Source organism: Amblyomma maculatum, chromosome 1 (genome assembly GCF_055883805.1).
Source record: "Amblyomma maculatum isolate TAMU_Amacu chromosome 1, ASM5588380v1, whole genome shotgun sequence".
Taxonomy (NCBI): Eukaryota; Metazoa; Arthropoda; class Arachnida; order Ixodida; family Ixodidae; genus Amblyomma; species Amblyomma maculatum.
Genome location: NC_139344.1, coordinates 466,269,636 through 466,292,280, shown reverse-complemented (window position 1 = coordinate 466,292,280; position 22,645 = coordinate 466,269,636). Strand labels below are relative to the sequence as shown.

Here is a 22,645-nt window from a genome sequence, read left to right as displayed (position 1 = left end):
TTTGATATATACTGGTAAAGAATTCTGAACAGTGGTACCAGAGAATCGGACTGTTTGTTTCCCGTAATTAGTGTTTGGTTTAGAAAGCAAGAAGTTATTGTGGTTGGCGAAACGTGTGTGGGTACGACGCGGTATTTGATCATTGGTGGTTAGAGAAAATGGAAGTAGTTCTCTAACAGATTTATACATTAAGATCCATAAACTGTAGGCGATTATTTTGTTCACGGAAAGAATACTGCATGATTGAAGCAAACGAAGGGCATTTTCTGAGCGGTGAATACAAGTAGTAAGGCGTATAGCTTGATTTTGGATAATTTTAAGGGAAGATAATGCGAAGGGTACGCGTTTCCCCAAGATGAAATGCAGTACTGAATGTGAGTGTGGATGAACGAGTAATATAGAGAAATGCGCGTGGGAGTATCAAAATACGGGCGAAGTGTAATTAGTACTCTAATGCCATAACACATTTTGCGAGAAATAGATGTGATGTAAGTCCGAAATTTTACATGTTTATCAAGTTCCACACCTAAAAATGATACATGATCAGAAGCAATAATTGAGCCGATGTTAACAGACGGGGTTTCGCAGATAATTTTATGAGGTGAGTTGAAAACTATAAAACTACTTTTGGATGCATTAATGGACCGTGTATTATCCCCGCACCAGCTGAATACAATGTCTGCATCAGCATTCAGTTTTTCTACCTCCTTGTTTATGTGTGAACTCGAGGTTAAGATGGTCGTGTCATCTGCATAAAGAAAACAGAAATATTAAGGCACATAGGGAGGTCATTTATGTATAATAAAAATAAGAGAGGACCAAGAAGTGAACCTTGTGGAACTCCAATGTTAGTAGCCTTGTATTTTGAATATGTCTCTGATATGAATACCGCATGTTTTCTTTCGAATAAATAGCCTTTGATTAGAGTGAGGGCAGGCCCAGTTATTCCGATAGCGTCTAGCTTATTGAATAGAATAGTACTGTTAAGGGAATCAAATGTTTTGGAGAGGTCGATGAATAATCCACCAGTGATGAAAACGATCAGTGATGAAGACGCTCGACTGTTTAACCCGAGTAACCTTGTTCGAACCCGATCGGTTGGAATGAACCAGCTAAGCTGTTTTTTTATAATGTGGAAGCACTAAACGCGGTGGAGCTAAATCGCCACCAAAACGACCATAACTTTGTTTCACCTTGCGAGGCTTTGAACTTCATCTTGTCCCTATACTGAGATGTTCAAGGAGAACAAGGAGATGTGCCACCTGATAAGTAAAAATATGCGTGTGTTCACTCGGAGGCTCACGGAGACGACTAGCTGTGTTCTCGTGAAGATGTCAAACTCATTTGCTGACGCCCGGGAAGCATGGAAGCTGCAGCGCGGAGGGTAGAGCTTCCGCAGTAAAAGAAGTCTTACCCTTACCTAGTTAAATATGAGCGGTAAGTCGGCTGTGTCATTCTGACATTTCCTACGCTCGCACCCCAGCATGATTCTCCTAGCACGAACGTCGTTGAAGATTACAGTTAAAGACATTGAAGACCCGGCCTGTAGGAGTTCTTGCCGATCCTTATGTAGCTGGTGCGAGCCCTTCGCAGCCGCCACCCTCGCTTTTGCTACACCGCTGACAAATTTCTGGTTGTGCTTCAAGTACAACTTTTTCAACAACAAAGAGGAGCCTCGCTGGCTAGAGAAGGCCCCTCTGCATCAGTGGTGCGGCAGCGGCTGCGCCACCCGCGAGCACTGTTTGTGTCAAAGAACTTGCGCATTATAATACGCGCGCGCAAAATATCTTTCTTGTAGAGACTATTACATTGGACAGCAGTTGCAAAGCTAGGCTGCTGAACAAGTGGCATATTAACACGTGGCTACACGGCCCAGTGCAGCTATATAGCAACATGTTGAAGCAAAGACACAACTCCCACAATATCGCGCTGCAGTCGCTCATCCAATAAACCAAATAAATATAATTCGTTGCAAATATGTGTCTCATTCCCGGAAACTGCTAACAGCTAGACGACGGCAGAGCAAGCTCTGTGCAGCACCGCTTTTGCAGAATATTCGAATTATATCCCCGAGTTATATGCAATGCTGCGGGCAGTTTGTCTTGCTTCCGTGGCCGACCGCAGAGAGATCTTCGCTGAACTTTCTTTTTCAGTACTTACGTTCCAAGTGAGCAACCAACCTCTTGCCTAGGTGATGAGGAGAAGCATGCTTGCATCCGTTACAGTTACAAACATGCCCATATTTCATAATGGCCGTCTTTCTTGTGTGGTCGGTAACTGGAGACAGTAAGACGGGCACGCGCGGTTGAAGCTAGACGCATGCAAATCGGGCGCTCTTCGCTACAAAGCTAGTTTCTCAGTTTTCAATTTTTCAAGTCCTGGGCATGTTAACAATTTGTTCTGAAAAGATATTTGCTCTGTGTTCCAGCAAGTGAGAAATACTAATCATCTAGAGTACATGACCAGTAGGCGCTAAAAAAGGGACTGGTAAAAGAGCCACAAACATCACTTTCAAAGCCCATGTGTTGGCTCGGAATTCTCGTAATATCGCTTGCTGGCCCTTCCTTAAGAGCCTTGCGTTTCAATATTTCCAATGCATATGCGTTATTTGGTCAGTAGCGCTGCAAACAACTTGCAGAGTCAAAAACACATTCAAATTTTAGTAACAGCCAGGTTTGACTATTTGCCTTGCTCCAGCTGTCCTTGAGCAACTCAGATACAGAGGGAGATAAAGAACTAGGTCGACGCGTACCTTCGGTGAATTCAATGCGCCAAGGAATTGTAACGCACAGGTATTTTTCCTCTCAGTCAATAGACAGCCGACAGAGCAAAGTTGCCTAAAAAATTCGAGGGTCCTGTGGGATAGGCCACAGCAGTTAGAATCTATGTGCGAACTTAGCAGGAAGACACTTCTTCCTGCTAAGGTGGCTTCATCGCTCCTCTGAAAATTCTGGTTGTCCTGTAAGCACCTTTCCTGTCTCCAGAGAAGTGGATCCTCTACTTCCGAGGAAGCTCCGACATTCTCTCGGCGTCAGGTTGCAAGACCTCCAGCGCATGCTACCAATGCATGATTGCAGCTCATGTCGGCCCGGAGGCTAGGCCTAGTGCTGCCGCTGCCACGCTGGCAGAGGTAGCTTCGCCGGAGTTACCAAGGTACTTTGTTGGGCGAGTTGGTGCTTATTCATTATTCATATAAACAGCGCGAACACGAAAACAAGGGACAAGAAACAAGAAAGCCACAGAACATGCGCTGACTCACAACTAAGCCTAAGCCGTTTACTCCAAGGCCCAGAAATACAAACATGAAGAAAACGAAACAGTCACGTGAAAAACCCCTGGGTTCACCTGCTGCATAAAAATTACTTTTAAAAATCACTTAAAACAGACACCTCTTTGCTTGAAAGAGCAAGAGACGTCTTGCTGACACACTTATTGTCCTTTGAAATAAAATACGCTTCCACTATCTCTCTCGTTATCTTCTCTTTGTGGCGATATAAAATATTAACACTGTAAAACTTAGGAGTGCATTTCTTCTTCTCCTTCTTCGTTATTTCACATGACTGGCAATGGGATACTAGAAACGTTTTGTCCTTTCCAATTTCCAAGTTGTTACAGTGTTCCTGTAGTCTCTTATTTATACACCGTCCGGTTTGTCCTGTATAACTGGCTCCACGAGAGAGTGGAAGCCTATACACAACACCTGTCTTGCATCCAACATAGGGGTTTCTATGTTTCATTCCACATTCTTGCTTCTTCTCTTCTCTTTCCCTTTGAACAGCCGGGCAGATCCTCTTCATCTTGAGCGGGGCGGTCAGTGCGACGTCCACATTATACCTCTTGCCTACATTTTTGAGGCCATGCGAAATCCTGTGCACATACGGTACGACGGCAACCTTCCTCTTCCTCTCAGCCATGCTGGGCAGGGATTTCAGTCTGTGCGTTCTTTTAAGGTTCTTCAGTACCCGGCAACTGGCCTCAATAATAACTGACTCGCGATAACCGGCGTTTGCAATTCTCTTCACTTGTCTTTGAAAACTCTTGCCCATGCCGTGGTAACAAGATTTCGTCAACGCACTTAATAAGCAAGTGTTTATCATCCCATTCTTCACTAATTTGGAATGTCCTGAATTGGAGCCTAGCAACGGCTTCATCGATCTCGGGTTCTACCTCTGCTTCCACGGAAGAATTTGAACAAAGATCAGCAAGGCAAGGTATTGAATTTCGCTGATGAAGATATACCTCTAGGTATTGATAAGATGCTGAGGCTGGGTCCTAAACATGCTTTTGAACCTAGAGTTAATGAGGCTGAACAGGTGACCATGTCACGCTGTATTGCAAATAGAGTTGAAGATTCTGAAAGGTCGCGGTGCATCCATGAGTGCATGGAAGTGCTAGAGCACACAAAAGAAGGATTAAAGGGGAAACGGTGCCCTATTAACTATATTGCTAAATGGATGGCCTCAAGAGACCTCAGAGTTATACTATCAGATAAAGAAGGGTATTTTACTATTTTTTCTGAGAATCAGTTTCAAGAAAAAGCCGAGGCTGCTGTTGAGAAGAATTTCAAAAGGTTTCCTATGGAAGCGACCAAGATAAAAGAGAGGGCTATGGCTCTTCTAGATGTTCTGGGGCTTGAACGGATACGTGAACAGGTGAAGAAATGCAAGCAACTACATTTGGAAGTATTCTTTTCGGCAAAAACCCATAAACCAGATGTTCCGTTCAGAGCCATCGTATCTGAGAAGAGCACGTGGCAGCACCTGGTGTCCAAGTATTTGCAGAAGCACCTTTCCTCGTTGACTTTATCAGACCCTCTAAGGCTACCTAACTCTGAAGCCCTTGTCGTGTTCCTCAAAGAACACAACCCAAGAAATTGTGTCGGCTTCAGCATGGATGTCAAGGATTTATATTATAGCCTTCCCCATGACTGCCTCCTTAAGCGAGTACAAATGTGCATTACAGAAGACAATAATGAATGTGACTTCATTGACGCCTCAGGTGTTAGTGTTGAAGGTTTCCTTGAACTTTTGAGGTTCTACCTGGAATCCACCTTCATAGGATGGAAGAACAAGCTATATACGCAGAAGGCTGGAGTATGCATTGGATCGAGTGTTGCACCGGTCTTGAGTCACATCTTCTTAATGTACGTGGACAGACACCTGGAGGATAACTTGGAGGGCTTGCATTATTCCACCTTCAGGTATGTGGACGACTTTTTAGTATTAACAGACCGTGAGGGATTCAGTCAAAGAATGAAGGAAATTATGGATGTGTTTACTGAGTGTGGATCCGGCCTGGAATTTACTGTTGAGAAACCAGTGGACGATCAGTTACAGTATATAGATATTTTGATTCAATTCGGTGATGATCATGTTTGTTGGAAATACAACCCGAGATCGATGAAGCCGTTGCTGGGCTCCAATTCAGGACATTCCAAATTAGTGAAGAATGGGATGATAAACACTTGCTTATTAAGTGCGTTGACGAAATCTTGTTACCACGGCATGGGCAAGAGTTTTGAAAGACAAGTGAAGAGAATTGCAAAGGCCGGTTATCGCGAGTCAGTTATTATTGAAGCCAGTTGCCGGGTACTGAAGAACCTTAAAAGAACGCACAGACTGAAATCCCTGCCCAGCATGGGCGAGAGGAAGAGGAAGGTTGCCGTGGTATAGGACAAACCGGACGGTGTATAAATAAGAGACTACAGGAACACTGTAACAACTTGGAAATTGGAAAGGACAAAACGTTTCTAGTATCCCACTGCCAGTCATGTGAAATAATGAAGAAGGAGAAGAAGAAATGCACTCCTAAGTTTGACAGTGTTAAGATTTTATATCGCCACAAAGAGAAGATAACGAGAGAGATAGTGGAAGCGTATTTTATTTCAAAGGACAATAAGTGTGTCAGCAAGACGTCTCTTGCTCTTTCAAGCAAAGAGGTGTCTTTTTTAAGTGATTTTTTAAAGTAATTTTTATGCAGCAGGTGAACCCAGGGGTTTTTCAGGTGACTGTTTCGTTTTCTTCATGTTTGTTTTTCTGGGCCTTGGAGTAAACGGCTTAGGCTTAGTTGTGAGTCAGCGCATGTTCTGTGGCTTTCTTGTTTCTTGTCCCTTGTTTTCGTGTTCGCGCTGTTTATATGAATAATGAATTCGCCGGAGTTGCTGGCTGCAACTCCTGTCCTGCCGTCGACACCTCAACTTGACCATGGGCCTCAGGTCCAGCTTGGTGCTCCCGGTTCTTCAGCACCAGCGCCCATTCAGCCTTCCCAAAATGCACTTTGAACTGTTCTCTGGGCCGAGTACGGCTATGGCCACCCAGTTAACACGCCGAGATGGACATCCAACAGTGCGACCTGAGGAGACGTGCTCTCCAATGGACTTATCGGCTCCACCATCCGTGTCAACGAGCCCCCGTGCCCCTCACAAGCGTCCTTCGGAAGATAATCAACCGAATTCGTCCTCGGCAAGTGTTGGCTATCAAGGAAAGCGCTCCTGTGTAACTATCAAAAACCGGGTTGCACCTACACCGGGATCGTCATCTTATAAAGTGGCGATTAAATCTCTAGCCAACAAAACCCTCACCGATATACCAAACAGGATCATCCAGGCCAACTTGGACGCGTATCTCGGAACCAGAGGTTTCCGGGGCTTCACGTTGAGGAAGAAGTCAAACACTTTACCCAAATTTTCTAGGCATCAAAAAAGCTACGTTTGTATAGTATACGTGTAGAGCATGCTACCATAAAAATATAACCTTCTTGGCCCGAGAAGTTACGGCGCAAGCGGGACGCAAAAATCAGCATTTTTAGAACCGAAACTGGAAAAACAGGCGCCATTACCGCTCACCGGAAGTGACGCTTGTTTGAGACAGGAAATGTGCGTCGTCTGCTGAGGGCGGCTGTTTGCTTTTTTCTTTTGTACGACTATTATACGTAAACGAACACGCGATGCCGGCTGTGAGCACCTACATTCGGGTAAAATACCTGTGGCCTATGTACGACAGGTTTGAAAGCATTTCTCAGTGGCCAAAGTTCTCGCACTACACGTGTCACGCAGCTATATTCGCCTTAAAGTATTTAATTGGAGCTCATGCGGAGTTTGGATAACATTTAATTAATCAAGCATAATGCAATATAACCCAAGAGCAAATAGCCGATTGCTTCAAGTCATTTCTACAGGCAGACAGGGGTATTGCATGGCAAATCAGAACGGGGGTAAAAAACGCGAGGTGATTCAGTGACAGTACGGTGCGTCCAATCCGAATACATAAGAAGAATAGATGTCTTTTGTAAAGTGAACGAAGAAAGAGGAAAGTTTTACGTCTTTCAAAATCAGAATCTCCTCTTTATTCCACTAGCACTAATTGACGCTGTTGCCGTTGATGGGAAGGTATCGTACTTCGGAGCATCATACCGCTGTATAGAAATAACATAGTTTAGTAGGTACGGTATACAAAACGTGTCATATATGAAGCGACTTTATTAATGCACTTACCTAGGACCCCTTGAAGCCTGTGTACTCAACCGATGGGAATGTTTTCCATACCAGTGTTACGACACAGCTGGGTAAGAAGACGCGGTTCCCGGAGCCGAGCCGACCATACGCCCACCACGCAAACTGTCGGTACGCAGTGTACCTGTATCGACTGAGAAATAATGCAGAATATAGTAAAAATTACATTGTGTGCATTTGGACATAATCACTGAAATAGCTTACGCATTCACTTCAACGACGTTGCCCCGCCGGGGTGGCGCAGTGATTACGGCGCTCGACTACTGTGCCCAAGGAAGCGGGATCGAATCCCGGCCTCGGTGGCTGCGTTTCGTTGGAGGCGAAGCGGAGTGGCGTCCGTGTGCTGTACGATGTCAGTGCACGTTAAAGAACCCCAGGTGGTCGAAATTTCCGGAGGCCTCCACTACGGCGTCTCTCATAGCCTGAGTCGCTTTGGGACGTTAAGCCCCATAAACAAACCATAAACAAACAAAATCAACGACGTCGTGAAAGCGCGGGTGGTAATATTGTGGTTTCTTGTACTCTACCTCGAGAATGAATGACCTGAGGCAGTATGTCACGAATTCGGCGTTTTCAGTGACGCAAGTCTGGCCATTCATTATCTTTAACAGGACCTGGTGATCTTCGCGGTGACACACACATTCCGCGCAGGTTGGCATTACTATGCATCAGGCGCAGCTGCACCTGCGATAAGAGCGTGCACATGCATTTCCAACGAAGCAGTCCAACACACGCATGCATGAATACGTACCATGCCGTTCTCATAATCCTGTCTAAATTAGGGGGACTTGGAGCCAAAAGCGAGTGCTGTGAACTGCTGTTGTGCTCGGCGGAATCGCTTCTCGGCTCGAATTGATAGTTGCTTGCGCGCCAAACTTGCGGCGATGTCGGCTTTGAAGTGCGCCGAGCAAAGAACGCTTGTCTTGGTCGGCTTCCATCGGTCTCGCTTCAACACCAAGACACATAACTCGCGCAGCTTATCGCTCTTCGGACACCGATGAAGGCTGATCCCCAGAACCGAGTGCGTGTTGGAACAACCAACAGCGACGCATTTTGTTGGCATGGCGCCAAATATTCAGATATTGACGCCACAGTAGCCAAGTCAGCATTCGCAGCGAGACTACCGAGACGCTGCAGCGCAAAAGTAAATAGCACGCGAAGATAGCAAATCGAAAGGGCCGCTCGTTTACGGGTAGCGGCAGTGGTAGCGGAGCCGCGGAGCAGAGCGGCGTCTCAAATGTACGCAATTTCCGGTTTGATGCTTAGTTGCTTAGCACGCCTTTAGAGGGTTGCGTCGTCTGCTACCGAACATTTTAACCGCGTGTAACTATAATACCAAACGCTTTACAGCCTTAAAATCGCAGATTAGTAATGCTGGTTATATTGGCGATGCATTGGGAGCACAGTTAACCGGCGAGGATTTTCGATCAAGTAGGTGGAACGTATCTAAACGCTTAGTTGTATTTCAGTCACAAGTGTGATCTCAGTGCCTGTGCAAGTGTATCTAGTTGAAGGCTCCGACTTGCGGCGTTGCGTCGTTTACAACGTCGACATAAACGAAGATCAAACCACCCTTCAACGTGAGCTGTACTGCCCAACGCACCGAGTCATACAGGCCCGACATATGTGAAAGGGGCGTTCCTGCATGATCACCTTGCAAGGCCCTCCGACACTCCCAGCCTGTCTGTACTACTACGGCTGCATATTAAGGCCGCGTCCGTATAAACCGAGTGCGGTTTACTGTTACAACTGTTTCCGGGCAGGGCACATGCGCAAATCTTGCCCTTTTGCTACGTCCGATGAAGGTGCGTTGGAAGGAAAAGTTACGTACCGATGCGGCCTCTGCAAATCGGACGACCACGAGATAACATCTCCAAGTTGTCCGACAAAGCAAACGGCAACGCAAAAGGCTCGTCTTCAAAACGCTAAACATTGGCCCATAGAAGACATGGCATCAGTGCAGACATCCAATCGCTTTGCAGCTCTACATTTGAATGATGACGAGGGGCCAGAGCTTCCTGAGCCCGCTTCGAATACACCTTCAGCTAAGATAAAGTCTAACGATACGGTGCTCAAGAAACGCCGTCGACGACAGCCAATACAGCGGCGTACTGATCTACCAGACGACGATATGGCTGTATTGGATGAGCAAATCAATCGTCTCTTAGCAGAGGTCTCCTAGCTCCGACAACATCTAGTAATTGCCCAAAACCACCGCCGTCATCTCGCACAACACGGCCTATTGCTGCCTCTTCTTCCCAGTGTACCACAACGCCCAATGACAACTCTGCAACATCGCTGCTCCGCTATATGGTCAACCAGTTGTCCAACCTGACATCTGTGATACTGCAGCGCTTGGACTAGCACACGAAGATGGCGAAATCCGGTCGTCCTGGTGTAGTACATTGGAACTGTAGAGCCATTTCTACGAAGGTGGCCGAGCTCAAGACCCGACTGCGATTTACCAAGCTTCGGGTGTGGGCTATGTTACTTCAGGAAACGAACGCCTTGCCGTCAATTCCGGGCTTCAGCGGCTACATGTCTCCTTCAGTGACCGACCGTCGCGTGCGACTGCTTTTCCCCCGCGGAAAGGCGGCGGTATATGTTGAAACGCGTATTCCTCCATGTGCGCCTTTCTCTCGAAAACTGGTGCACATCATACCAAGAGGTAGTAGCAGTTGCTGCGAAATTTCTGAAAGGACCCGTTGTTCTTGTTTCATATTACGTTCGACCAGCTGGAGGCGCCTCTTCCCGTATTAATCTTGGCTGGTTATTAAGTGTTCGTCGGCAATATCCCGGGTGTCCAATTTTAGTTGATGGCAACTTTAACGCCCCTCACCCTGATTTGGGGCAACCGACTGCAAGCCCTCGTGGTAGGCGTGTGCGGGACGCCTTCACTGATGCCCTGTTTGTTCTGCTTAATCACCCTGGGACAGCAACACGGCCTGTGCGTCACATACGTAGTGCTTCATATGCTCCAGACTTTACGTGGTGGTTGGGCGCGGGAACTCCCTCATGGCACATGGAGCCAGACTGCTGGGGAAGTGATCACCACTCTATCATCATCGGTCTTCATCCCTCCTGTCTCCGCCCTTTACGTCGCAAATGTTCTATTATTAACTGGGACAGCCTTCGCTCATGTCTCGACAGTATGTCTTCAGATTCGCCGTCACCCCTTGTTGACCGTATACAAAGAGCACTAAACAGCGCTACAGCTACAACCTGGATTGATGTAGGTCGACCGGCACCAGATCTCGGCCTGCTTAACTTGTGGGCAGCCCGCCGTCAAGCTGTTCTGGCTGCTACTTCAGGGCAGGCACGTACACGACTGAATTATGTCACTGCGAACGCTCGGAGATATGAACGCGATCTCTCGCAACGCCAGTGGCATGCATGGTGTGAGCAATGTTCTCGTAAATCATCGAATGCCTCACTCTGGCGAACGTTTCGTGCAATGGAACACGTTCGTCGTTCTACTGACGCAGCAGCAACAGCATGCTTTGCGGCTATCTGTCACCGGGCGATTTCGCCAAAGAAGCTGCTCGAAAATGTTTCCCAAAATACGATATACTGCCTCCTTCAGCTGCAAATCTTCATTTGGCAGGTATTCCTGCAGACGCATGGAAACTACCATTTGCTGCCGACGATGATGGAATTGCGAGCCCCTTTTCGATGTCTGAGCTGCTGGCTGCAATTGAGGTTTACAAGAACCTCGGTACTGCTGCACTTCCTCAACTACTAGACACCATAAACAAAGTGTGGCTTGATGGTGTCGTACCCGAGAGCTGGAAAACCGCTGTCGTGATCCCTATTCCCAAACCTGGGAAGCCTCGAACAGACCTCGCCAACTTACGACCAATCTCCTTAACATCAACGCTTTGCAAGCTTGCAGAGAAAATGCTAGCCACACGACTTTCTTGGTGGCTTGAACAGCACGGTTTTTATCACCCTGCTCAAATTGGATTTCGTCAACACGTAGATACAGAGGACTGTTGGCTGTCTTGGCATCAGCAGTTCTATCATCTACCCGCAGCCGCAATTTACGTACCATATTAGAAATGGACGTTGAAAAGGCATATGACAACATCAGTCATGCTGCAATCCTGAATGCCATTGACAAGCTTCATCTCCGTCCGAGAGTACAAACTTTTGTCAAATCATTTTTGGACGGAAGAAAATTTGCAATACGCCTCAGTGGTTCATTCGTTTCACTACGTGGTGTTCCCCAGTGATCAGTATTGTCTCCGATATTGTTGAATATTACTTTCATCCCATTGGCGTGGCGCTTACATGATATCCCTGAAATCAAGTTTTTGCAATACGCAGATCATATCACGCTATGGAGCACTCACCATGATCTTCTCACTCAAGAGGCCGCCCTTCAGTCAGCATTAGACGTAACCTCTGATTACGCTTCCTCAATTGGCCTTCAACTTTCTGTGTGTAAAACTTCATACACGTCAGTCGCCAACCGCTGCGGACGCCGTAAACTTACCTCAAATCCAATTCGTCTCTCTCTATCAGGCACCCCAATACAAGAAAGATCGAGCCTGAAAATTCTGGGCTTAACAATTCACCAATCAGGATCAGCGACTGCTTGGCTTTCTTAGGCAAAAAAGCAAGCACTTCAAACTATGAGTTTAATAAGAAGAATTGCACATAAACCGGGTGGCGCTGGCTCGTTTGTTGCAAGCCAGTTAGTGAGGGCGGTTCTGCCGCCACGTATTGTTTATCAGGCCCAGTTCCAGCATCTTACAAGAGCACAATGGGTTCGCATTGAAGCCGTAAATCGAGAAGCTATGAGGACCATAACATGCCTTCCACGACTCATACCGGTCGTAGCGTTACAGGAGAATGCGCAGCTCAACACCATCGATGAACTGGTGCAGCAGCGCCGTGATGCTCGCAAACGGAAAGCCACTTTGTCACATTCCACGCAAGCACTGAGGGCGTATGCAATGTCACGCATTCTTCAGCCACCTGCGCCAGTTCTCCCTCCCTGAAAATTTATGCAGTTAGGAGACAACAAGCCAACTGACATCCGCAGACCAACGTCTGGCAACTCGGCATCGTTGCTTCGGCAGAAATCTGAAGAGCAAGATACTCACCTGCCTCAAGATTCCATGGTAGTGTACATGGATGGAAGCCTGCAAGGCTGTGAACCAAAACGGCAATATATTGTTCACGGAGACCTAGCCTGAGTCAGACCACTACGTTTCAGATTTCGAAACCACTTACATCTTTCTGCGCTGAGCTCGTGGCAGTTCAGGAGGCACTCTGCTCCGTGGCTTCCATAACCATGCTCCCTACAGCCCACATTGTCATCCGCACTGACGCACTTCAAGCAGTACGTCTGCTCGGAGCTGTCAGCCGCTACCCTAAAATTTGCCAAGACATCCACCAGCTTGCTGCGCGCATCCCACAGTCAATACGCATTGAGTGGGTCCCACGGGATCTGCTGCCTTCCCAAAGTCAAGCTGATTTTCCAACCAGCCTCATGAACCAAGACGCATCAATCTCACGGATCCTCGAAGTGGACGACGCTACCCTCCTTTTGTCAAGAAAGGGGCACCTCTGGCGCCGCACTCGTGCACTTATCCCTCCGTGTGCGATATCCCCCGCGGTCGCACCCGTGCAGAGGAGGTTGCGCTTAGGAGGATCCGGGTCGGTGTTGCCCTTACACCAGCTGTCACTAGGACATGGTCATGCTTCCAACACTTATATCCTCTCCCAAGGTGCCTGATCTGTAAAAACGAAGATGTTGAGGCCGACATCCACCACTTGCTGTGGGACTGCCCAGCACTCAAACCAACACGAATCCGGCACCTGAGCATAGCTGGCCTTTCAGCAATCATTCCTGCATCATACGTCATTTGGACGCAGGGACCTCATCATCGCTCGCTTCTAGACTTCGTAAAATCAGCCAACCTTTTTCCATTAATTTATTCTTCCTTTATCTCATACCCTACTGATGCCCTAAGGCAATAAATATCGATTAAAAAAAACTCCCGTTAGGTCGTCGTCCTTGTAAATGGGCTATAAATGGAAACGCACTTGATACCCTACATCCATCGCACATCTGAAATAGAGGGGCACCTGAAAGCACCACGCAAACGTATTCGCCAGCTGCTTCTACTTCGTTGCTAAGCCCCAAAAGCGCGCTTCGGTCACCTCGCAGTAGCGCCATCAGCTAAGTGTCATAAAAACCAGCATCCCTTCTCTCTGTCCGCTGCCATGATTTATGGTCGCTCGCGCAGGAAGCACGTGCGTTAGATGGTGGTAGAAATATTTACTGCCAATATTACAAAGGATGGGGGCGCTGCCCCTTCATGGCATTTGAGACCCCCCTTCATGTATGAAGGGCCCTCTTACAAAACAAAAGAAAGCCCTTGGAGGGCTATCTGAGCGAGAGCGCATGTAATGATCTTGCGCTGGTCCTTATAGGAGGTACTGGTGAGTAGCTTCTCCCAGTAATCTAGGGCCGCCTCTGGTGTAGGAGGTTGAGGGAATAAGGGGCAGGTGAGTAATATGTGTAGAAAGTCGCCAGGTTTGCCACAGAGCTAGCAGGAAGAAGAGAACTGGTCAGGAAAGCGGGCGTGGAGAAGGATGGGGTATGGGGCTGTGCGCGTTTGTAGCTTGCGCCAATGGGAAGCTTGTGTTATTGTAAGATTTGGGGCAGGGGGTGCGTAAGTCCTCCTATTTTCCCGGTGATAGGTAAGGATGTCACGAAAGGGCAGTGGGCACTCCCCGGCATCTGAGGAAGACTGTTCCTCCCCAGCCTGGAAAGGGAAATATCGGGCCAGGAAGTGAGTCTCCTCATTACCGGGAAGGCCCGCATGCACGGGTGTCCAAATAAGGATGACAGATTTTGGGGTTGCCAAAAACGCAAAAGGCGGTGGATGTTGGATGACACCAAAGCATTGGCAAAGTTCAGGATAGCTGTTTTGAAATCCCAAATTATTTTCGCAGCAGGTGTGGATGTCATGGCTAGCGCAATGGCTGCCTCCTCAGCCTCTGTTGTAGAATTGGTGAGAATTAAGCAAGCAGAGAGAAGTTTTGCATGATTATTAGTAACTGCTAATACCTTGCGATGGGTGTTTGCATAGGTGGCTGCATCTACATATGCTACACTGGGGTCTTCTCCATACTGTCTGTGTAAGGCTTGCACCCTGGCTGTTCTACGTTTCCCATCCTGTTCTGGGTTCATGTTTTTGCGAAGGGGAGGGGGGTACCAAAGTTTTGGAGCGAATTGCAGGAGGTAATGGGGTGCCTTTAGATGGGAGCCCTATTGGTGATATGGTATAGAGAAGAGAGCAGTGCGCGACCTGCCGATGTACGCGAAACGCGGGCCGTCTGGCCTGTGAGTGTGGCATCACGGAGTACTTAATACGTATTATGGGCCCCAAGTTTGAGTAAGCGGAGTGTTGAAGTGCCCGGGAGGAAGGCGCAGGGCCGCAGGAAGCGGAACCGCTTGTCCGTGTCTTACTTCCTTCCGTCCTTCATATACTTTCGCGCTATTTTCCATCATGCTTGCTCAAAATCTTTGCCTCAATTTATCGAAAAGGTGAAACAGCTGATGAGCTACGCTCAAATTTGGTATTAGGAAGTAACGTTATCGTGGGCATTTTTTTATTTCATTTTACTTTTCAGGTGAAATTAGAAATCAACAGCAGGATCGACTGTGCAGTGACTTAGCAGTTCGGTTCTGGCGGAAAACAAATCTATTTCCGAATGACGAAAACGCCAAGGTAGGAACATCCATCACATGTTTTTCTTTTTTTTCTGATATCAATCTGACTACTTTGAAATCTTTGTACCCTTCAGGACCTGGTACTCAAAGGAGCCATGACGGAGACACATAAAGGCGACATAGACGATCAAACACTTCTATCCCATGGATCTGAGACCACCATTTAAATATGTTATAATAAAGGGAGACGAGTAGCAATAAAAGCAGTTTGCACCAGTTGTCGAATTCGATTCTTCTTGAAATATAGTCCCCTCAGAGAGTATTTAGCGAGCAGAGCTCAGCTCCTTCATTGGCCTCTTTAAGGCTTAGCTATAAAAGATCCGCAAGAACTGTGCAGCTCTTCATGCTTGGTTCCAACCCCGATCATGGCGATGCACATTTGCGCACATTCAAACTATTATTCAAATCGGGAACAAAATCTAAAATCTGGTTAAACCGAATTTAGCTACATATGGTGAACATGTTGAAGTAGGGGATGTGGACACGAATGAACACAAACCACAATAAATGGTGTATACTCTAGCGCCCTCCGCAAACGGGGTTCAATGCACTACGCTAAATTTGGGGTAAAATTCCATGCACCAAAATACAGAGCATTTTCGGGTGGCAGTGGGGAATAGATTAGGAGTGAATTTTCACCCTGCAAAGAACGGAGTAATTGGGGTTAGACGCGGAAGCTGATACTAACGAAGAATAGTTGAAGTCGGCAACACTAGCAGCTATTCTAAGCAAAACTTCCCTCGATTTGCAGTTTTACGTGAAAGTTTCATCGCAGCCGTTGCTGATGCTAAAAGATTAAAATGCATTTCGCTATTAGAGAGAGCACACCACGGGCTCGAAGAATGTTTTTGTTGTTTCTGCCAAGTAAGTAGTACGTAGAGCATGGGTCCGGCGTCGTGTGCATAGCGGCATGATCTCGCCACTAACGTCCTAAAAGAGGTGAAGGCGTTGGTTGGACGCGCTTTCTCTCGGGATGGTCATCCTTTTCGCAAAATATAGGTGGGGCTTCGCTCGTAGTTGCTCGTTCAAAGATACCAGATGAGCAGCGTCACACACAAAAAAAAGCAAGAAAAGCAAATCTGAAGCGAAAGCCGTGGGGTGTGCACGGTTTTAACCCTGAGGAAGATTTAGAGGGCAAATTACTGTGTTAAGCCTGGAGGTCAGCCTATGACTTTGGGGCATGATCACGAAGGCCACCAAGTGGCCCGTGACCACTATCAAGGTCAATGCCACGTGACGAGTAGTCGCCATGTGATTTTGGAGCATAGTCACGTAGGCCCTTAAGTGGCCCGGGACCACTTAAAGGACAAGACTAAATGGGGCGTGACCACTACCAAGGCCAAGATGACGTGACCTGCTGATCGGCATGTGACTTTGGGGCATAAAAACGTAGGCCACCAAGTAGCACGTCATCACCATCATCATCAGCCTGATTATACCCACTGCAGGGCGAAGGCCTCTCCCATATTCCTCCATTAACCCAGTCCTCAGCTAGCTGCATGCTTTTTACTCCTCCGAACTTCTTAACATCGTCCACCCACCCAACTTTCTGCCACCTCTTACTTCACTTTGCTTCCCTTGGAATCCAGTTTGTTACCCTAAGTGACCATCGGCTATCCTGTCTTCGCCTTACATGTCCCGCCCATGCCCATTTCTTCTTGATTACCACTAGAATGTCCGTAGCTTGAGTTATTTCTCTGACTAACTCTGCACGCTTCTTATTTCTAAAATTTTTCGTTCCATAGCCCTCTGCATTGTCCTCAACCTAAGTAGAACCCTCTTCGTTAGCCTCCACGTTTCAGTATGACAGGTGAGTACAGGTAAGAGGCAACTGGTTTTTAATTTCCTCTTATGCATTATACCGGTAAGCTGCTAGTCATTATCTGCGAGAGCTTGCCAAATACTCTCCATCCCAGTCTTATTCTCCTTGTTATGGTCCTATTATGCACCTGTCCTAAGTAGATATATTGCTGCCGGTGTGAAGAAGACGAGGAAGAGAGGCAGAAGACGACGAAGTTCCCGTTTTCGCGCTAGGACCACTCGCCCCTGGAATTCGCCAACACTGGGTTTTGTTTCCTTTCCTCTATCCCTCAAATCATCTTTTTTTTTATGCAAGTATATTTTAAAAAAAATTATTCTTTGCTACCCAATTCTTGGCCGATCCCCCTCTGTGGGTATGTGCCATACGTTATTTGGACAACAACAACAACACTGGGTTCTTTGTGTTACCGGCTCAGCGGCCTTCACACGCCGTTTTGCGACGCGACATCTAGTGGAGAAGTGCTGGGCAGATCGTTCATGTACCGGACACCCCTTTTAAGCCACGACTGCACACAAGGACGCATTCCCAGGATAGAAACGCCTGTTCACCAGGGCAGCCGGCGACTACGTCGCCTATCCCCCGAATTCGGTCCCCTTCCTGATCTACGATCTACAAGTGCACAGACTATCGCTATTAGCACACAAGAGATTCCTGCCAATGTTCTACTTCACCTGCGAGACCCCCCTCGCTTTCATGGTCTTCCCCGTGAAGACGCCAAGGACTGGCTGGACCAGTTCGAACGGGTGGCCACCTTTAATGCCTGGGACACGAACGCGAAGATGCGCCATGTCTACTTTCCCCTGGAGGACTCTGCGAGGACCTGGTACGTCAATCATGAATCTCGCTTGCAAACATGGGACACCTTCAAAGCAGAATTTCGTCAGGCATTTATTAGCCCCTTCCGTAAAGAAAAAGCCGATCTTCTACTTCAGAATCGCATTCAGCATCCGAACGAAAGCGTGATGGTGTACGCGGAGGAGATGAAGCTCTTGTTCCGCCACGCAGATCATAACATGTCGGAATAGCAGCGGAAAGTGTGATTATTAATGAGTTGTGAAAGAACAGCTCTTCGCCGGCCACGTTCGCAGTCCGCCAGTGGCCGCAGATTCTTTTGTCACGGAAGCTACTTCCATCGAGAGATCGCGGGACATGCGGGCACGGCAGTACGAGCGCAAGGCCGTGTCGATGCTGTCCACATGTGCTGAGACGTCAACCGTGTCATCAGGAGACTCACTGCGTGAGACGATTCGAGCCATTGTGTATGAATTGCTGACGAAACTCTTGCATACGCCGGCGCAGCCGCAAGTTGCATATGTCACTGACGTTGTTTGCGAAGAAGTGCAACAAGCTTTGGGTGCCGCGCCGCTTGTTGCATGCCCTCCACAACCACCTACAATGAGTTAAGCCACCGTTGCAAGCCATTTTCTGCCGCCTTCAACACCACGTTACGAAGCGCCTGCGCCGGCCGCTCCCGAAATGCCACTGCCACCTTCCCAGCCGACCTTCTTCCAGCGACCCAGGCGCCGCAGAACTGCCATCTGGCGAATCGTGGACTGCCGGCCGCTGTGTTACCATCGTGGCGAAGCTGGGCATGTCTGGTGTCGCTTCCCGTACAAAGAGATGGGCCTTCGCGGATTCCCCTTCGGTGCTCGTTGTCCGCAGCCGGGAGAGCTTCCACGGTAGATTGCCGACTACCTTTCTAACCCAGACTCAGCCCAGCGCCACCAATCACCTTCGCCTCGCCGCTACAATTCGTTCAAGCCGCGGGAATAGTCTAGAAATCCCCGTAGGGGAAACTAGACGCAGCAGCCTCTTGAGGTGTGACTGCTCGACGAAGAAATGCAGCCACACCTCAAATGCAGCAAACCACTTCGCCGACGCCGAACAACCCAGAGACGACGACGATTACCGAGCCGCCCAAGTTAACGGCAAGTCGACAACCCTACCAACAGCGTAGCCCGACTCCTTCTCTACGACACCGCACCTCTTCGACGCACCGGAGCCGAGACGGGACACCTTGACATTACCGCAGTGAGACGTAACCGCCAGCCGATTTAAAGCTTTCAGTTGACGGAGTCGCCGTAACTGCTTTGGTGGATACTGGGGCCGATTATTCCATAATCAGTGGATCATTCGCCGCGGCACTCAAGAAGGTTACGACAGCTTGCGACGGCCCTCAGATACGTACCGCTGGAGTAGATTTGAATAAACCTAGAGGAACGGGCACAGGGCTAGTCACAGTTCAAGGGCGAACCTTCCTGGCAACGTTTGTTGTGCTAGCAGATTGCTCCAGAGACGTTATACTCGGTATGGACTTCCTTACGGAAAACGGCGCCATCATCGACCGGCAATCTCAGTCGGTTCAGTTTTCGACAGAGAATGCCCTCGAAGTTAACTGTGTTCTGCCGGTGCCGCTCCACATTCTCGACGAGTACGTGGCTGTTCCTCCCCGCTCCAGTGTAATGTTGACCGTCGGTGTACACACCCTCCGGGGAGTGGAAAGTGTCATCGAGAGTAAACCGCCTTTGCTTCTCGATCGCGGCATTGTTGTTGCTAGGGCTGTTGTCATCCTCGAAGATGGCGAAGTCGACTTACTTCTCACCAATTTCACCAACGAACAGCGGTATCTCAATAAGGGAACAACGGTCGCTTATATTGATGCCATCGCTGAAACTAGGTGCGTGCACAATTTAACTTGTGGTTCTCGACCGGAACAAGAGGGAGTCGCCGACCTAAAGTACGACATCAACCTGGCACTACCGCAGACGGAGCAAGATATCCTGAGGAACCTTCTCAATCGCTACAGAACTGTGTTCGCGTCGCTGCCGCGCGTCGGTCGCACACACATTGTAAAACATCGTATAATTACGGACGATATAGTACAACCACTTCGAGAGTCACCCTATCGTGTCTCATCTAAGGAGCGTGCCGCAATTACCACTCAACTTAAGGAAATCCTTGATCACGGTGTTATTCGACCATCTCAGAGCCCCTGGTCGGCACCTGTCGTTCTTGTCAAGAAGAAAGACGGCACCTTAGGGTTCTGTGTTGATTACCGACGATTCAGCAAAGTAACTAAAAATGATGTTTATCCCCTGCCCAGAATCGATGACGCTTTAGATCGCCTATGCAACACCAAGTATTTCTCTTCCATGGGCCTCAAACTGGGTGCTGGCAAATCGAGGTAGACAAGAGGGACCCCGTGAAGATTGCATTTATCACTCCAGACGGGCTGTACGAGTTTCAGGTTATGCCGTTCGACCTTTGCTCCGCGCCAGCGACTTTTCAAAGGCGTATGGACAGCGTCCTCGCGGACCTCTAATGGCAGACTTGGCTCGTATACCTTTAAGATGTGATCGTCTTCGCCCCTAGTTTTTCAGAGCACACTCGTCGCCTCGGGGCGGTGCTGCAAGCTTAAAAGTCCTCCCGTCTTACATTGAAGGCAGAACAATGCCACTTCGCCTATGAAGAATTGAAATTTTTAGGCCACGTCGTCAACAAGGAAGGGGCCTTCCTGATCCCCAGAAAATGGTTGCCATAGCGCATTTCCCGCCGTCACGGGACCAGAAGGAACTTCTGGATGTAGGGTTTTTTTTAGCACGACCAAAGACAAGGACAAGAAGGGGAGATGTAGACACACCCTTTTTCTTTGTTTGCGCTACAAAATCCCCTACATCAAGATGAACTACCAACTTGGCCAGCATGAAGTTTTAAAGAAGGAACTTCGGCGCTTCCTGGGGTTATTACTGGCCTCGTCTGGGACATGACGTTACAAATTATGTTCGCACTTGCCGTGACTGTCAGCGCCGAAAAATTCCTCCTGTCAAGCCAGCCGGCTTCCGAAAACCCATAAAGCCTCCTTCCCAGCCGTTTCAACAAATCGGGATGGATTTGTTAGGACCATTCCCTACCTCAAGCTCCGGACAAAAGTGGATAATAGTGGCCACCGACTACCTGACACGTTGTGCGGAGACAGCAGCCCTTCCGAGTAGAACCGCTATAGAAGTTGCAAAATTCTTTGTACTGCAAATCGTCCTGCGCAACGGTGCTCCCCATATAAAGTTTTTCACCACCACCACGGTGCTCCCCGGGTTGTGATCACGGGCCGAGGTGCTGCCTTTTCTGCTGAGCTTATGCAGCATATTCTTGACTTAAGTCACCGCAGGACTACTTCATACCATCCCCAAACAAACGGATTAACCGAACGTTTAAACAGAACGCTTGCCGACATGCGTTCAATGTATGTGGACGTTCAGCACAAAACGGCGGACGCAGTCCTACCTTACGTAACGTTCGCGTACAATACAGCCTTCCAAGAAACGACCAGTATGAAGCCGTTTAGCCTTGTTTATGGCCACCAAGTCACCAGAACACTCGATTCCATGCTGCCCCATGTCGACGACCACCCCAATGATGACGTTGCGTACTTTTTGCAACGTGCCGAAGAAGCCCGCCAGCTCGCTAAGCTGCGAATCCGTGAGCAGCAGGTGCAGGATGCGCGGCGCTACAACCTGCGGCACCGTGAGGTTGAATATCAGACGGATGATTTGTCTGGGTTTGGTCTCCAATTCAACGACGCGGACTTACCGAAAAGCTCTTGCGTCGCTACGTCGGCCCTTACAGAATTCTGCGCCGCGTTGGCACTCTCAACTACGAAGTCGTTCCTCACGAGGCCCCACGATCACGTTGTGCCGCACGCCCAGAGATGATCCAAGTTCTTCGCCTCAAACCTTATCACGCGAGGACGTCCTACCTGTGAGTTCGTGACTTGCTTCGAGCATCGCGTCGATGCTTTCTCGCCGGGGGAGCTAATTGTTGTTGTTGTTCTCCTCTAATGTGATGGCACATACCCACACAGGGGGATCGGCCAAGAATTGGGGTGCAGAGATATTAGGGGGGGGGGGGGGGGAGCTAATGCTGCCAGTGTGAAGAAGACGAGAAAGAGAGGCCGAAGACGACAAAGTTCCCGTTTTCGCGCTCGAACCGCTCGCCCCTGGAATTCGCCAACACCTGGTTCTCTGTGTTACCGGCTCTGCGGCCTTCATACGCCTTTTGCCAACGTGACAGTATTCGCCTACTACTTCCAGTGCTTCGCTACCTTACGTAAACTGCTTTTCCTTCCCGAGTCTGTTAAACCTTACCTTAGTCTTCTGCATATTAATTTTCAAGCCTACCTTTCTACTTTTCCTGTTTAGGTCATCAATCATTCTTTGCAGTTCATCCTCTGAGTTACTTAGCAAGGCAACGTCATCAGCAAATCGCAGATTGCTGAGATATTTTCCATCTGCCCTTATCCATAACTGCTCCCATTCCAAAACTCATAATACTTCCTCTAAGCAAGCTGTGAATAGTACTGAGGAGATCGTGTCTCCTTGCCTAACACCTTACTTTATATGAATCTTGTTATTTTCTTTATGCAGAAATATGGCTGCTATGCTACCACTATATTTAAGGTGTCCCAGCTAACTGGGACCAAGATTTTTAAAAATGCGGTTAGCCTTAGCACAGTGACACCAATTGAGTGCTGTTCAGTGTCGCCCATGTTAACCTGCAGTATTTTTTA

General features: G+C 48.2%; 1 protein-coding gene across 1 annotated transcript in view; it reads left to right on the top strand.

Moving 5' to 3' along the window:
- Positions 1-18,486, top strand: part of LOC146209871 (sodium-coupled monocarboxylate transporter 1-like) — a 216,187-nt gene extending 197,701 nt beyond the window's left edge. The window contains exons 14-15 of the mRNA XM_084581392.1: positions 17,794-17,905; positions 18,171-18,486. Of these exons, the coding sequence (XP_084437518.1) occupies positions 17,794-17,905; positions 18,171-18,486 (428 nt within the window). The remainder of the gene's footprint in view (positions 1-17,793; positions 17,906-18,170) is intronic.
- Positions 18,487-22,645: the final 4,159 nt, after the last annotated feature.